Raw genomic sequence first — 15,296 nt, forward strand, 5'->3', positions numbered from 1 at the left:
GTTCTCCCTGTGCATGCGTTGGTTTTCTCTGGGTACTCTGGTTTCCTCCCACARTCCAAAAACATGACTGTCAGGTTAACTGGCCTCTCCAAATTGCCCCTAGGTGTGAGTGTGTGTGTGCATGGTTGTTTGTCCTGTGTGTCTCTGTGTTGCCCTGCGACAGACTGGTGACCTGTCCAGGGTGAACCCCGCCTCTCACCCGGAGCGTTAGCTGGAGATAGGCACCAGCACCCCTCCTGAACCCACAAAGGGACAAGTGTGCAAAGAAAATGGATGGATGGATGGATGGATGGATGTTCCTTCACATGTCCACACATGTGAAAGAAAGTAGTGTGGGTGTAGACAACAGAACTGACTCAAGCCCTGGTCCCCCCCCACCCCCCATTCTCATAGATCCTTCCTTGGGCAAGATAAACTGCACTTCATTTACATCGTCCACAACAGAACCACAATTGAACATGTATTAATTTTCAAAAGTTTGAATTGGGGAAACAGACAGCGACTTTATTTTGAAAGCTCATAACGGAACCTGTTTGTTTTGCACTCCGTCTGCATTGACGGTGTGTTTGTGGGAAGGGGAGGGGGGGTCTCCACAGGCTCTGGGCATCCTCAGACAGGTGGAGGAGACGTCCTCAAGCAGCTGAACTGCACCGGGCTCGGACTTGAGGACTGGGCTGGGCTGCAGGACGAGCGGCGGCGCTCGCTGTGCACGCTCGGTGCACGGATCCTCCCCCCCCCACCCCTCTCCTCCCTCCTCATCCCTCATTTGCTCCCCTTGCAGCTGATGCCAGATACAAAAACATGCTTCGGCTGATTCCCCCCCCGTCCTGATGATCCCCCGCACACATGCTTGATATTTTCAGCGTGCGCGCGGAGAAGATGAGGGGGATGTAGCCGCAGCAGGACAAATGAGGAGAACACATGGACTGCAGCTTTTTCCCTGAGATTCTTACGGCGTAACCGGGCTTTCATCGCGCTGCTCTGGTCATGGAGAGCCAAGCGGTCGAGCCGCAGAACTATGAAGATGTGCAGAAAAGCGGCTACCTCCGCAAGCACAAATCGATGCACCGGCGGTTCTTCGTGCTGAGGGCGGCCTCGGAGCATGGTCCCGCTCGTCTTGAGTACTATGAGAACGAAAAGAAATTCCGCAGTAAATCACCTGTGCCCAAGAAGGTCCTGAACCTGGAGACCTGCTTCAACATCAACAAGCGGGCGGATTCCAAGAACAAGCACATGATCGTGCTCTACACCCGCAGCGAGAGCTTTGCCATTGCTGCGGACAGCGAGGAGGTCCAGAATGAGTGGTACCAAGCCATGCTGGATCTTCAGTGCAACTGTAAGACATGAAGCGTGGGGCTGTGATTCCCACTGTCTGTTTCTCCATCAGGCCTGTCCTGCCCTATAGGCTGGTTGATCTCCATATATCTGTCTCGCCCATTCCAGATTGTTAAAAAAAAAGAAAAAAAAAGAGCACAACCCAGCTTGTATTGTTAGAATATGTTCAATTTTATTTTGTTTTATTTTATTTTATTTTATTTATTTATTTACTGCAGGTGTGGTTTAGTCGTTTGTTTTATTTATTTGTAAATCTCATTGTATTCCGTGAATCAGACTGTTTTTGAAGACAGGAGGTGGTTCATCTGACTGAGCGGGGTAGACCATCACGCAACGGGCGGCATGCGTTATGTGTTTGTGCGGCGATCTCACCAAGCTTCAACATAGAGGATCAATTCCAGTCGGCAAAAAATAAAAAATAAAATAAAATAATAATAATAATGTGATGCATATTTAATTGTTCGTGCGTACAGCGAGGGGGAAACCGCTGCCTCTTATGACTAAAATGCAGCCCGCATTCGCACGATGGTGTGTTTTGCATGACGCAGTGGGCATATAGCAACCATCCAAGGGATGCATCATATAGTAGTAGCCTATCGCGGTGCACTCCGCTGCAGCCTGTGTTTTTGTTTTTCTGCACAGCTCTGACATGCCGTTCGCCTAACCTACATTCGCGCTGTGCGGCGCGGCGCGGTGAAGGCAGGATTGGGACGGAATCTGACTGGAAATGATGTTTCTGTTGGCTACTCTCGTGTTTACGTCGTTATTCTTATGATGGGAGCAGACCACCACCACCACCCGCCCTCCTCCCCTTTGCATTTCATGCGTTTCAGTCAGTCAGTGTAGACTGATGGGCTTGCCCCTCTCCGACGTGTTGTTGTGGAAGCCTGAGCAGATACGCGCTCAGAGCGTAGTGCGTAGACCACATCTTGTTGCCAGGGACAGCATCAATAGAGCCGTGGTGTGTGTGTGTGTGTGTGTGTGTGGGGGGGGGTGTGCGTGTGTGTGTGCGTGCGTATGTGTGTGTATGTGCAAATATATCTATGCATGAATGTCTTGTTTACATTTTCCTATTCGAAAATAGTATATAGTCCACTTCTCTGTAATCAGTTAATAAATAAAATATTTATCGGAATTGCAGCCATCAAACCATGTTTATAATTACTTAACTTTTTTTTTCTTTTCTGGTATTTATCTTTGGTGATGATTGGTGATTATTATTCACTCTCCATGGTTTCTCTGTCACTTAAAATTACTTTCAGGCTGGAAAATGTGGTACTGAAAAATTAACTTAAGCCAAAATCTAAAAAGGCGTTTGAATAATGTTGGGCTTATCTGTATTTAAAAGGAAGTTGTCCACATAGAGTTTGGTCCATATTAACATGAAAGCAAGCACCCATGATGCCAATCTCTAACACATTTCATTTTCAATTTTTAAATACTTGTCATGCACCTACTTTTTTATTCAGATTCAGAACTAGTGCAGCAGTGGTTTTGTCTGCTTTATTTATTTGGGTCCTCAGTAGCAATTGTCGTAACAGTGGCACGACTTTCTCGTATACTAGAAATATTTTCACCTTAGATATTTTTCAACTGGTTCTTTTTAAAAAAATTTTACACCTTTTCACAGTCTTGATTAGCACTTTTTAATATTGGACTTTGAGGTTGAGATTGGCGAAAAATCGCTATGTTTCTCTGTTATACATTGGAGGAGCATCCTGTTTATTTTTACATTTGAATTTTGGATAGTCTTGCTTCCAACCCGGAGCTTAGATGACAACATGTTTGTAAGAAAACAGAAAAAAATGGGGAAAAAACATCCAACTCAATATTGTAATACTATTTCAAAACGGCATGACGGTATGATGGACAAACATGGAGTTTAGTGAGATGCTACTTGTTTAAAAAGCTGTAAGAACTTCTGGCCAACGTTTATTTCAGTGTTTCTAAAACCTTTAAATGGAAATAACACCTTACTAATTTTGTACTTTTTCAAGTAACAGTATTTTTACTGACTTTTTGAAGACTTTTGTCTTCAAAAAGTCTGTGTGTGTTTTGAAGACTTTTGTCTTCAAAAAGTCAAGTTGAACCACTGAAGTATAGGAAAAAATAACAGATAAACTCCTCACAGTTGAAATGCTGAGTTGTCAACGTGACTAGCCAACCTTCTGGGCTCTCCTACCCACCACAACACAGTTTTTCTGTGTGTGGCTCTCAGGGGATGAAGGAAGATAAATCACAAATTGTGCTTTAATAAATGTGAATCAGAATGATTTATTTAATCCCATAGAAAACGTGTTAAATTTTTCACTAGATCAAAACCTGTGAATTTCATGCCAACTTTAGTGTCGCTAGCTTTGCGTTGTAAATTTTGTTTAAGTGCTTACATTGTATGGTGTCACATCCCATTTCACTGGACATACAGATAATCAACAGAAACTATGTGACAAAAAACAGTTTGGTTTTGAACTGTACTGCCCTGGGTGGTGAACCATTTCACTCATGTCCAAAACTACCACCTAATTCAGTGAAAATTAAGTTTGATCTAATTCTTAGTTTACTGTTTTCGACTACATATCTGCATTTACCTTGAAAAATAACAATCACCGGTACCACTGTGGTATTACTTTTTAGCTAATTTATTCTAAGCCCCTTAGGACATAAAATATTATTATTTGCTGGAGCTTAAAGTGATGCAGATTAATTGGCTAGAGCAGAGCTGCTAGGCAGATACATTTTTTTTTATATTATGACAGACAATAAATAATCAAATTCAGTGTTTTGTTGTTGTTTTTTTCACATTTAGAGGTGTAATCGATTAATATGAGTATTTTGCTCTGTTTCTTCCCAGGTAAAACTCCAGAAGACTATGGCAGCAGTGGAGAGTGTAGCTCTCCATCTCCCATCCCAACTTTTAAGGAGGTATGGCAAGTCAAGGTTTGGCCTAAAGGTCTTGGACATGCCAGGAACTTGGTGGGCATCTATCGGCTGTGCCTAACTGATAAGACAGTCAACTTTGTCAAACTCAACTCGGATGTGGCCGCTGTGGTGTTGCAGCTGATGAATGTCCGCAGGTGTGGCCATTCAGAGAACTTCTTCTTCATCGAGGTGGGACGCTCAGCCATCACAGGCCCTGGAGAGTTCTGGATGCAAGTGGACGACTCCGTTGTGGCTCAAAACATGCACGAGACTCTGCTGGAGGCGATGAAAGCCCTGAGTGAGGAGTTCCGTCAGCGCAGCAAGTCTCAGTCTGTGGGAACTTCCTGTGGTGGCGGCACTGCTTCAAACCCCATTAGTGTCCCGAGTCGGCGTCATCACCCAAACCTGCCACCAAGCCAGGTGGGCTTCTCCAGACGAGCACGCACTGAGACCCCAGGAACAGGTGGCAGCAGCACAAGCACATCACCCACGTCACGTCATGGTTTTCCAAGGGCACGAACAGCCAGCATCGGAGCCAGGTCGGAGGAGGGAGGAGCGAGTGCCAGAGGGACGTGGGCCAGTTCCAGCCCGAGCCTGAATGGATCCTGCTCTACTACTCCAACGCTTAGGCCCAAACCCACAAGGGCTCCAACACCTGCTAAGATTACCTTAAGCCTTGCACGTTACACACCTAACCCTGCTCCCTCTCCCGCACCAAGCCTATCCTCCAGTTCAGGTCACGGGTCAGAGTGTGGCCTGGTTGGGTCCGTAGTGGGAGGCATGTCGATTTGCTCCTACGCTCGCGTTTCTCAAAGAGTTTCTGTTTCAGGTTCACCGAGTGACTACGGGTCCTCGGATGAGTATGGCTCCAGTCCTGGTGAACACTCTCTGCTCATACCAAGTCTATCAGGACATCATGCACATGGAGAGGGCTCCTCCAGCTATATAGTAATGGGACAACGAGAGGGTCTGCTTGGTTCCCATCATCATCCAAAAGGTAGACGGATTCTGCGACGCTCATCAAGTCGAGAGTCTGAGGCCGAGCGAAGGCTGCTGAGCAAGAGGGCGTCCCTGCCTTTGGCATCCCATGAAAGACTAACCCCGCACAGAAAAGATGAAGATGATGACGATGAGGAAGAGTATGCCATCATGTCACAGAGTGCTAATAGAGAGAGGGCGGATCTGCATCAAGGCTCAGGGAATCCAGCAGTACAGGGTGGGCAGCTTGACGCAGTAGGGAAGAACAGGAAGAAGGCTGACAAAAGCAGGGGACATGGGGACAGAGGAGCAGCTGTAGACAGTGGCTACATGTCAATGTTACCTGGGGTGACATCTCCACCTGTTTCACTATCTCTTTCAATGGGTATGTACGACGCCAGTGCTAAACCTGGGGCAGATGACGAGTACATGGCCATGACCCCCAACAACAGCGTGTCCCCTCCTCAGCACATCCGCCAACCCACCTCAGAGGGCTACATGGTCATGTCTCCTAACAGCAGCAGCTCCACAGACCTGCACGGACTGGGCATATGGGAGAGCAGAGCCAGCATGGAGAGCCGGGCAGCCAGTGACTACATGAACATTTCCCCTGTCAGCAGTCGCTCTGCCTGCAGCACACCGCCTTCACACCCTGAGCAGCACCAGCTGCAACCAAAAATGTTCAATTCATACTTCTCCCTGCCACGAGCCTATCAGCATACCCTGTATAGTCGCTTTGAGGAGGACTTGAACAAGGGGGAAGAAAAGAAAGACAGCAGTGGGCATGAAAGTGCTGGTAGGGGAGGGAGAACAGGGTACAGCAAAAGAAACAAAATTGCAGTGGGCTCTGCAGGAGGCTGCCAGCTCTCCATGTCTTCCTCTTCTTTCTCCTCCAGCTCTGCTAGCAGTGAAAGCCTTGAAGATAAGTCAACATCTGGTGGGCGGGGGCTAAGTTTATTAAGAACTGGGGCGGAATACAAAAGTGCAGGAACATCCACAAAGGATGGACGTCACCACCAAAAGCGCGCATCCAGTAGTAAAAGCCCAAAGCAACAGAGGAGGGGGCGTCCTTTGAGCGTATCTTCAGACATTGCTAAAGCGAACACCTTGCCAAGGGTTAAGGAGAATCTACCACCATTGGGATCCCAGAATGTTGGGGACTATGTAAGTATTGTCTTTAAGGAAGATGGTGCATCCGATAAAGAACGAAGTGGAGGGTCTCGTCACAGACCGCCTATAATCCATGGAACTCTTCGGCCCATAAACCAGCCGCTCCTCTGTCATGATAACCCTGCTAACCTTCCCCGCAGCTTCTCGGCACCACTCTCCACCTGCGCTGAGTATGTCAACATGGATTTAGGGAAATCCTCCACACCCCTGACTCATGTTAGGTCCACATTCAGCACCCTGCAGGACCCACCGACAGCTTCCCCCAAGGCCCGGCATGAACACAGCTCGCCCTCTCCACTGGTAGCAGAGTGCAGCGCAGGGTACAGAACAAAAATAAAGATGGCAACAGGGCCGACGGACGTTCCATTCATGGACAGCAAAATTTCCAATTCGAGCAACTTAGCAAGACCTGCCATCCACTCTGGTCAAGCACTATCTAGAGAGCAGGAGGCAAGTTTGGGTTCTTCCCCGGTCAAGTCCTTCCAGTCGCCTGATAAGAGCGGCAGACTGGTCCGAGGTGATCAACAGGGACACCTGAGCCACCGGTCAGAGACGTTTAGCTCACCGCCATCTTTGCCACCATACGCATCTTCTTCTACCTCCCTCTTCCCCGAGGGCAGCCAGGCAGCGAGTCATCGGCAGGGTTTGGACTGCTCACTGTGGGAGAATGGCCAGACTGCTGGTTTGTCTGCCACGCCTCCACCCCAAGCCTCCACCACATCCACTGAACAAGGCCTTAACTACATAGACCTTGACTTAGCCATGAAGGAGAGCCCTCAAGCTGGAGCAGAGCGCACCTCTCCTGTCTACAACGTCGGAGCGAGTACCAGTGCCGGCTCTTCCCTCAACACTTACGCCAGTATTGATTTCTACAAATCGGAGGAACTACGAATGAACCAGAGCAGTAGGAAGGAGGGGCAAGGTGAGTGCTGTGAGTCCCCAGACCAAGAATATTCTAAAAAATATTCATTATGAATTGTAAAATGACAAATTGACAATTGCAGACATTCAGAACATTGAGTGGCATTCACAATGGCTTTATAAGCAGCTGCAGTCCAAACAGTTATGAAAAAAAAAAGCCCTGATGATGATGTAAACATTTCAGTATAGCTAAAAGGAGAAAAAAACATTTAACACTAATCAGATTGGATACATGCTTTGACATGATGTTAATAGTCATCTGATAAAATCCTTGTCTGGATCTTAGTCACTGCTGCTTTCATCTTGCACTGATGTTTTCCATGGCTTCAAGCTGGTGGGCAGCGCTGCGCTTCCAGTCTGTGGGCTGTCTGTAGAGTCTCTTATTATCACAAGTGGGTGTTCAGAGAGCAGGGCCAATTGATTTGTCTGCTGGTAATGAGCCATTTCACATGAATGGAGGCACAGGGGACAAAACGCGGGCCAGGTGTTTATATGTTTATACGTGGGCGAGTTGATGGCTGCTGCATTTCTGATGGCAGCGTTAAGTTTCATGTTGTATTCCTAAGATCGGTTTATYACTGTTTAAGGTTCACTTCTTTTTTCTTTTAAATAAATTGATGTGCAGATTGTCAAAAATATGTGCTCTATTTTCAAGTTAACATTTCATGTTTAATATCAATATGAGCAGAGAAATTTGATCAAAGTCAATTCTTCTATGGGCAATCATATTCTATATGTGCAGCTATTTATTTAGCATTTACATAATTGAAATCTAGGCTCTGGGAATACTCTGTCCATGAGTAATTATTTATGCTGCAGTTAATGACTGATCATGCCTTTCGGTAATGCAAATCTCTATAAGCCCATTTATCCTGGTTTCATCAACTGTAACTGTTTTCTGATAAACTGTACCTCAGAGCAGTGTTTCATTATAAACCCAGAAAGAACCTGGCTTACTCCATGTCCAGTCAGAAGTTGGCATGCACTCATCCCTGCCATGATTTTTATATTGATTTTGGTTTTTTTAACTGTTTATTTGTTGGTTTGATTTTCTTTCTACAGCGAAAGATTGTACAAAATACGGCTTCAATGATTTTAATAAGATTTGAGTGCACAAGTTTGAATTGATTATGAATTTTCTGTCATTCAGACAGGGTCAAAACTATACATACAGGCTCAGACCTATTCCTGTATTTGGTCATAGAAAGTTGTACCTTGACGTCAAATATTTTTTTTAACCATAAAAGAGCTTCTGACAAATTCTGGCAGGGGTTTTGACCACTCTTCTTAGCAGAATTGGTATAATTTATTTAAATTGGTTGGTTTCTCTGGCATGGATCTGACTTTTATGCATAATCTGTACATTTTCAACAGGTTGTGTTTGGGGTCACTTCAAGCACCTATTTGTAAATGCTGGAACACCAACATCACTTTCCACGTTGAAGTAAATTTAACATCGAAACGGAGACAAAACCAGCCAACTTAGAGAAAGTCCTCCTCCAAAACTATTGGCACCAAGCTCTCCAAAAATCTGAGGCTGGAGCCCAATGCCATTCGGAGACGTGTTTTGCTATCAAAAATGAAGAAATTTTATTTCATTGAGAAGAAGTATGTCTAGATAAGTCAGGGTTAGATATTAACATTTGAGAATATTGAGCCAAAAGCCAACCATGGTGGTCTTAGATTCTTCCTGATGGTCTAGTTTACCAGTACTGGTCGACTACATGAGGAGGAAAACTTATTCAATGTTGACACAACTGTTGATTGAACTTACCACTAATATCAACCTTATTGAAAATATTTTCTTTAAAGCTAGATCCGTGTTGGGAATTTTAAATTAGTTCTACAAGTTCTGCATAGAAAATTTAATCCAGAAGTGTGTTGCTGGCTACAAAAACCACATTGGTGCTCTGCAGCTTGTTAACAGACACTACAGCAAAATCAACAAAACTCTGTGGGGATGTGTGTATGTATATTTGAGTCTTTATGACTCTGTGGATTACAGAAAATCCATAATGAGTTCTGTCTTGTTTCTGTCTTGTTTTTTTTTAAATTTTATTTAAATCATTGAGTTAACAGTCCAGACTTGAAAACCTTGGTTCAAATAAATCATCTAAAGCCAAACATTTAGACCTGTGATGAGAATTGTAGGTACCTCCACTTTATTATATTCAAATGATCAGATTAGATGAGTGAACACTTTGTGCTGTTCAGGTGGTTATAAAAAAAAAAGAAGAAACAATCTGTGGAAGTGATAAAGCTGTCACAAGCACACACAATATTGATATCTGCAACAACGGCCATGAGACCGATCAGAAAATCCTTCAACAAAGATATCAAGCGTCATGTGATATTTACTCAAGCTGCCAGCAGGACTTCTAGATTAAACAAAAGCAATATGCCTGGGCGAATGCATAATCTAGACAGAACCGCTTTATCGGCTGTAACATTCTGTGCTGAGAAAGTCTACGTTAGATGTGCCGGGGGGGTGGGGTGAAAAAAGATTTACGCTTTTTACCGCATGAAGATAAAAAAAATTCCTTGTGTCTGAAATCTATCCTTGAACATCTCTGCCTTCTTTTGATTCTTTCATTCCAGACTGTTGATCTCCGTCGTTGTCTTTGATGCGACGGCTCGCCGTGTGTTGCCACAACAGAACTGTACGCCGGAGTCGGATCGCTGAAACTATGGAAATCTGATCCCTTCCTGTTTGCTGTTTTCTGTCAACCAAATGTGTGCCAAACACACACACACGCACGCACACGCAAACGCGCACTTACACACACACAGCCTTACAAACTCAACACACAATCAAAGCGTAAGGAAAAGACGTTACGTTGCTTGAACTAAGGAGACACTTGATCTTTTTCTTTAACTAGGTACAGAGAAGCTCACAGGTGACAGGCTACAAAATATGGTTGCCATTTTTTTGTACTTTATTCGAAATCATAATTGTTCCAAAATGCTTTATTGTGTGTAGATGTAAGTTTAAATGAATTTTATAATTGGCAAAATCTCCATCTGTCATTTTTGAGCGAACCAGTTGGTTGAAGTTTTGTGCCACAAGACTGGAAAGTAATTATATGCTAATTAGTGAGATTATTTAATTTCACTGCAGTGTTACATCCTTCTTCTTCTTTGCACACCTAGTTTAAATGATCAACAAGTGTCCCTTAGGTTCAAGCAAATAAGAAGATAACTACTGGACACACGTTTCTTAAACATTCACACCATCTCACTGTAAACAGTTTTAAATTATTATCTACTGTAAAGTTGCCCCCCCAAAAAAAGCTTTTATACTTCTAGACTACTGCTCTTGTGTTACTGAGGTGCTTCAAATACTGGTCAAATGCTTTGAAATGTAAAGACTCACTACAGAGCCCTTCACATTTATTTGCTCTCCTGGTGAGGATGTGTAAAAATCCTTCAAATAAATTAGTCTTTTATTGCAGCAGCAACATTTCACATAAGATGATTCTAAGACTAAAAGGGACTTTTCAGTGCAAGCTGCCCAAAACAATGTTGGCATGTATCTAGTTTCTAATGGCTGTAATACAAATCTGACAAACTCTTTGTTGGAGTTTTTAAATTATAAGTTGCCTTGTTTGCCTCGACCAGCCTTGTTTGTTCCCTTTCTCTTAAATTTTTGCAGTCATTTCCTAACTTGTGGGGTTGATGTTTTTTCTTGAGTGGCATGTTCTCTTGTCTTTCCCACTTTGAAGAAAGGAAAAGAGCAATGTGCCTCTGCGTCACATAAAAGTTTTCCCAAGGAAGCCGCAAGTCACGCATTACAAATGAAAGGATTCTCAATACTCTAATCACCTTGAAAAGATAAAGAGATTTAAATTAGATAAAAAATAAAATAGGACTTAACTTTAAGGCTTTTTGCATGTCTTTACAGAGATGCCAGTTAAAGTGAAGGACGCTTTTCCACCATTTACCCATCAACCCCCATTGCTGTGATGCGAATCAAGTCCAGCCCCATTCAAATTGGAAAAATTATTTTGCTTGTATTTGGAGAAATGTCCCGGCTGATGGGTGCTAAAGAGTCTTGAACATAAAACTAGCAAGGCTCTTCGTGTCCCACTTTTAAGTGTTCAAAGATTTGCCCGATTGTTAGACGCATAGAAGTTGAACAGACGCAGCCGGTCTGCGACGTCGACACGGACAGAGAGCTGCAAATATTCCCTCCTCGTCCGCCTTCGGATTCCTCTTAATAACAGTGTATCAGACGAGGCTGACACATGACTGTCAAATCAATTACATGATGTCTGAGTCACATCGCCGAGCGCTTCAGCAGGAGAGAGACCACCAGAGGAAAAGAAACAGAGATATACGTTGTTTTTTTTAAGTTGACTTAAAATCATTTTGAACTTTTAAGTAACACAAACTTAGTAGAAAAATTATAAATGCTTTTTTTTTGGCATCTTAGCTTTTCTATTACAACTATATATTACACTATGGTATATACTATAGTAATAAGAGTAGAGTGACAGAAGCTATAGTACATACTGTGGTTATAGTTTTCCTCATTTCCGAAACAGTTAACACAATTTTAATATAAAGTGACACACTACAATGGTATATAAAATATACAGTATACATATAATGAATAATACTATATAGCCTAGATATCTATATACTCTTTTATAAAGTGCCTCATTTTTGATTGTAGCTGTTTTTACACAGGTGATCTTAAAATGGGTTGTGAAAATGGGGGGTGGACAAAAAAACAAAAAACAATAAAATTTCTCTTCAAAACTTAAATTTGTGGAAGGAGGACAGACCAGAAACTTAAAACTGCTGCCATTCAACAGTGATTAGATTGCCTTAAAATGTTTTATGAGAGACATGAAAAAAGAAGCAGTTTTGATTTTGTTGCAGTGCCTAACACTGAAGCCACGATGTAAGCACATGCACCCCTCTCGCTATTTTATTTACATTTTTTTTGGTTGGTTTTTGTCAAACTGTGGTTTTACTAAAAAAAAAAAAAACAACAAAAAAAAAGAAGAAAAGAAACGCAAAAGAAAAGACAAAAATTAGAAACACAAGAAAGAATCCTCTCCTCATATATTTTTTGTAGTGGTCCCGACTTTCTATTTCATTCTCATGCGCCCAGCTGAAAAAACAAACATATACGATACATCAGTCATGCACGGCACCTTGCAAAACTATCATTGCTTTTGAACATTACAATCACAAAATTCAAACTGTGTTTTATTGGGATTTTATAAAACACACAGTTGCAAAGTTGGAAAAAAAATATTTACAAATCCAGATAAGAAAGGTCTTTTGGGGGTACGTCAATCAGCTTTGCTCAAACAACGTAGCCGTTCGCCTTTGTGAAGCATCTGGGAACAGTAAACGTTCAAATCACAGATTCTCAATTGGATCTAGGCCTACGCTTTTCAGTTTTTTTTTTATTAGTAAATCATTTTTGAGAAACATCTCATCTATACTCCATAGTTATACTCTATTCATGTTGGTTTGTCAGATAAGATCCTAATGTGGAAGTGATGAATACCTTTGCAAAGCACTGCATCTTAACTTTCCTGGTTTCTACGTCACGAAGAAGCTGCCATCTTGTATGTAAATAATGAACACGATATTAATGAATTAACTTTTACGTTTTTAAAGCACTCCCTTAACGAGCTTTTTAAAAAAAACGGAGCGTGCTTGTGGCTGTGAGCTTGTTTGTGTCAAAACTGTATGAACATGCTTTTCAGTGATTTGATGACACAGATGTTGATTGAGCTCCCGGAAGTTGGGAGTAGTTCTGTTTCTCTGTCACTTTGTCTTCTTTTCTCCACCCATAAGCATCTGTAGGACCAAGTCTTTACACTCATTACCTCCTCTTTTATAAATCCTGCTGCAGCCAACCAAAGTACCCAAAAGAAAAAAACAACAACAACATAAGTCTAAAATTAATAAAAGGTTTAGAATAATTTGTTGGTATAATTTAGGAAATTGACACATCCAGATATCAGTCAAGATGTTCTTTGCTTTTTAAAGCTCACATTGTGTTTCTCTGACGGTAGTACTTTGACTGGGGGGTGTTTAACCACAGCCACAGGTGGCAACATTTATTTGGCCTTGATGTGACATTGCTGAAACTGCAGACCATTTTAGTTGCAAATACTTTAAGGAAGAAAAAAAAGTATCTGCTGTATTTTGTTGATAGGGCAATGCAATGTTGAACCAAACTTGTTCTGAGTCCAGGGCTCTGGCTGAGTGCACACAGGGTAAAAACAAATTAAAGGTTTTCTTGATGGAGTTCTGACATTTGGTAGCTTTTCCCACATTTAGATATATTTTTCAAAAATGTGTTTGTTTGTTTTTACAATCCAAAGGACTCAGCACCAGTGTTGGCAAGTCAGTTTAAAGCTTATTTCAAAAACTGCGTCTCTTTCTTAAAAATATTTAGCTTTTTATTAGTACTTATTGGCGCCTGATATCGCATTGAATTGTGAGGAAAAGGCGGGAATCACCATGGCAACCAGTGTGCATTGCTTCCAAAAGAATGCAGTAGTTAAAATTGGACTTTCACAGTAAAACTAACAGGTACTTTTTTTTTTAAATTAATGCTACAACTGAAGAAGGATACAAATTACTGTTTGGCCAAGCCAGCCACCAGCAACAAGTTAATTTGGATTTTCAAAATAAGGTTGCCAATCCTGCTTTAAAAACAAACAAACAAAAAAACAATTATGTTAAAGTAAAGCACATTTATTTTCTTCTGCACATACACACCTAAATTAAGCATGACTTTATGTTTTTTTCTAAATAAATCACAATTTTTAAAAAAATGGCTTCTGCTATTTCATAGTTTGATTATTACAATTATTATATTTCTCATTCTTTGTCACCAGAGATAATATTTTGGGCTCAAATCAGACATATTAAGCACCAAGCGTTGGGCACGATTGAGGTTCCTTCAGGATTCCTTCCAATTTTTATATTTTTAACATCGTCTCTGCGCTCTCAGTGTACGCTTAACATTGACAATCTTAACCAAATCCATACAGGAGCTTTTGTTTTCGTAGTTTATCTTATCGAAGGGACGTTTTAATCTGTTTGTGTTAGCTTCCATTCTAATTGGGGATTAGAGAGATTCTCTGACTGTACTTTATAATCTCAAAGCAGAGCAGACGCAACAGTTGGTGTTACTGTAAAGCCCCTTGRAGAGTCTGATGTTGGCTCAGTGGGAGCAAAGGCATAAGAGGACTGCAGAACCTTATAACCAAAAACCACTGCAGCTTAATATGTCAATATCTGCTGTATTTCTCATTTCTTTTCTACCATTGGAAGATAAGAGACGGCTGCTTCCTTTGGCTATTTCACAGCAACACGGTGCACAAGCTGCTCCACAGACTCTAAATGTGGGAAATGATACTGTATGTACAATCAGGATACCTGCTATAACTACAGTAAAAGAGCATCATATGTATTTTAAAATCAAATGATCCTACTTTGATAATGATGTAATTGTAAAAGATGAACAGCAACTATAGGTATGTAAAGTTTAATGTGTATAAAGAAGTTTGCTTCAAGGGAAGGGAGGGGACGGGGCGGCATGGGGTTCATTCTGTTTATGGCAAAATTGTTTCAAACAGAATATTGATGATTTTTGTCTGTGATGTAGACAACAACAATGTTTTTTTTTTCTTTTGATAAAAGGCAAAGTGATATAAAAAAAAAAAGTGTTCCGTGATTCTTTTATTGTTTTCATGGCAAATTAACGACATGGAGTCAAATGAGTCTAGACTGATGCACAGTAAGCCGCCACAGGTCTGAGTTTTAAAGGATAAGCTTGTCGACAGAGTTTATTTAATCCCCGCCTCCTCTGTTTAACAGATGGAGTTTGGGTAGGTTTTTKGGGGGTAAAAAACAACTGAGTGAGGTTTCTGCTGATTGACAGTTTTATTTTCAGTATCTTATTACTCCGTGAGTAACATCAACTTATTTTCAATARG

At 41.9% G+C, this 15,296-nt stretch overlaps 1 protein-coding gene across 1 annotated transcript; it reads left to right on the forward strand.

Moving 5' to 3' along the window:
* The first annotated feature begins 589 nt into the window (after positions 1-589).
* Positions 590-12,317, forward strand: LOC103475786 (insulin receptor substrate 1-B). Its single transcript, XM_008427656.2, has 3 exons — positions 590-1,336; positions 4,187-7,324; positions 9,922-12,317. The coding sequence occupies exons 1-3, from the start codon at positions 988-990 to the stop codon at positions 9,927-9,929; spliced, it is 3,495 nt and encodes a 1,164-aa protein (XP_008425878.1). The 5' UTR covers positions 590-987; the 3' UTR covers positions 9,930-12,317.
* Positions 12,318-15,296: the final 2,979 nt, after the last annotated feature.

The sequence above is a fragment of the Poecilia reticulata genome, linkage group LG14, assembly GCF_000633615.1.
Source record: "Poecilia reticulata strain Guanapo linkage group LG14, Guppy_female_1.0+MT, whole genome shotgun sequence".
Classification (NCBI taxonomy): domain Eukaryota; kingdom Metazoa; phylum Chordata; class Actinopteri; order Cyprinodontiformes; family Poeciliidae; genus Poecilia; species Poecilia reticulata.

Bases quoted from the DNA above. Each gene is read 5' to 3' on its own strand.
- LOC103475786 (XM_008427656.2), top strand. From the start codon at position 988: ATGGAGAGCCAAGCGGTCGAGCCGCAGAACTATGAAGATGTGCAGAAA. The intron at 1,337-4,186 runs GTAAGACATGAA...GTTTCTTCCCAG, and splicing joins GCTGGATCTTCAGTGCAACT to GTAAAACTCCAGAAGACTAT.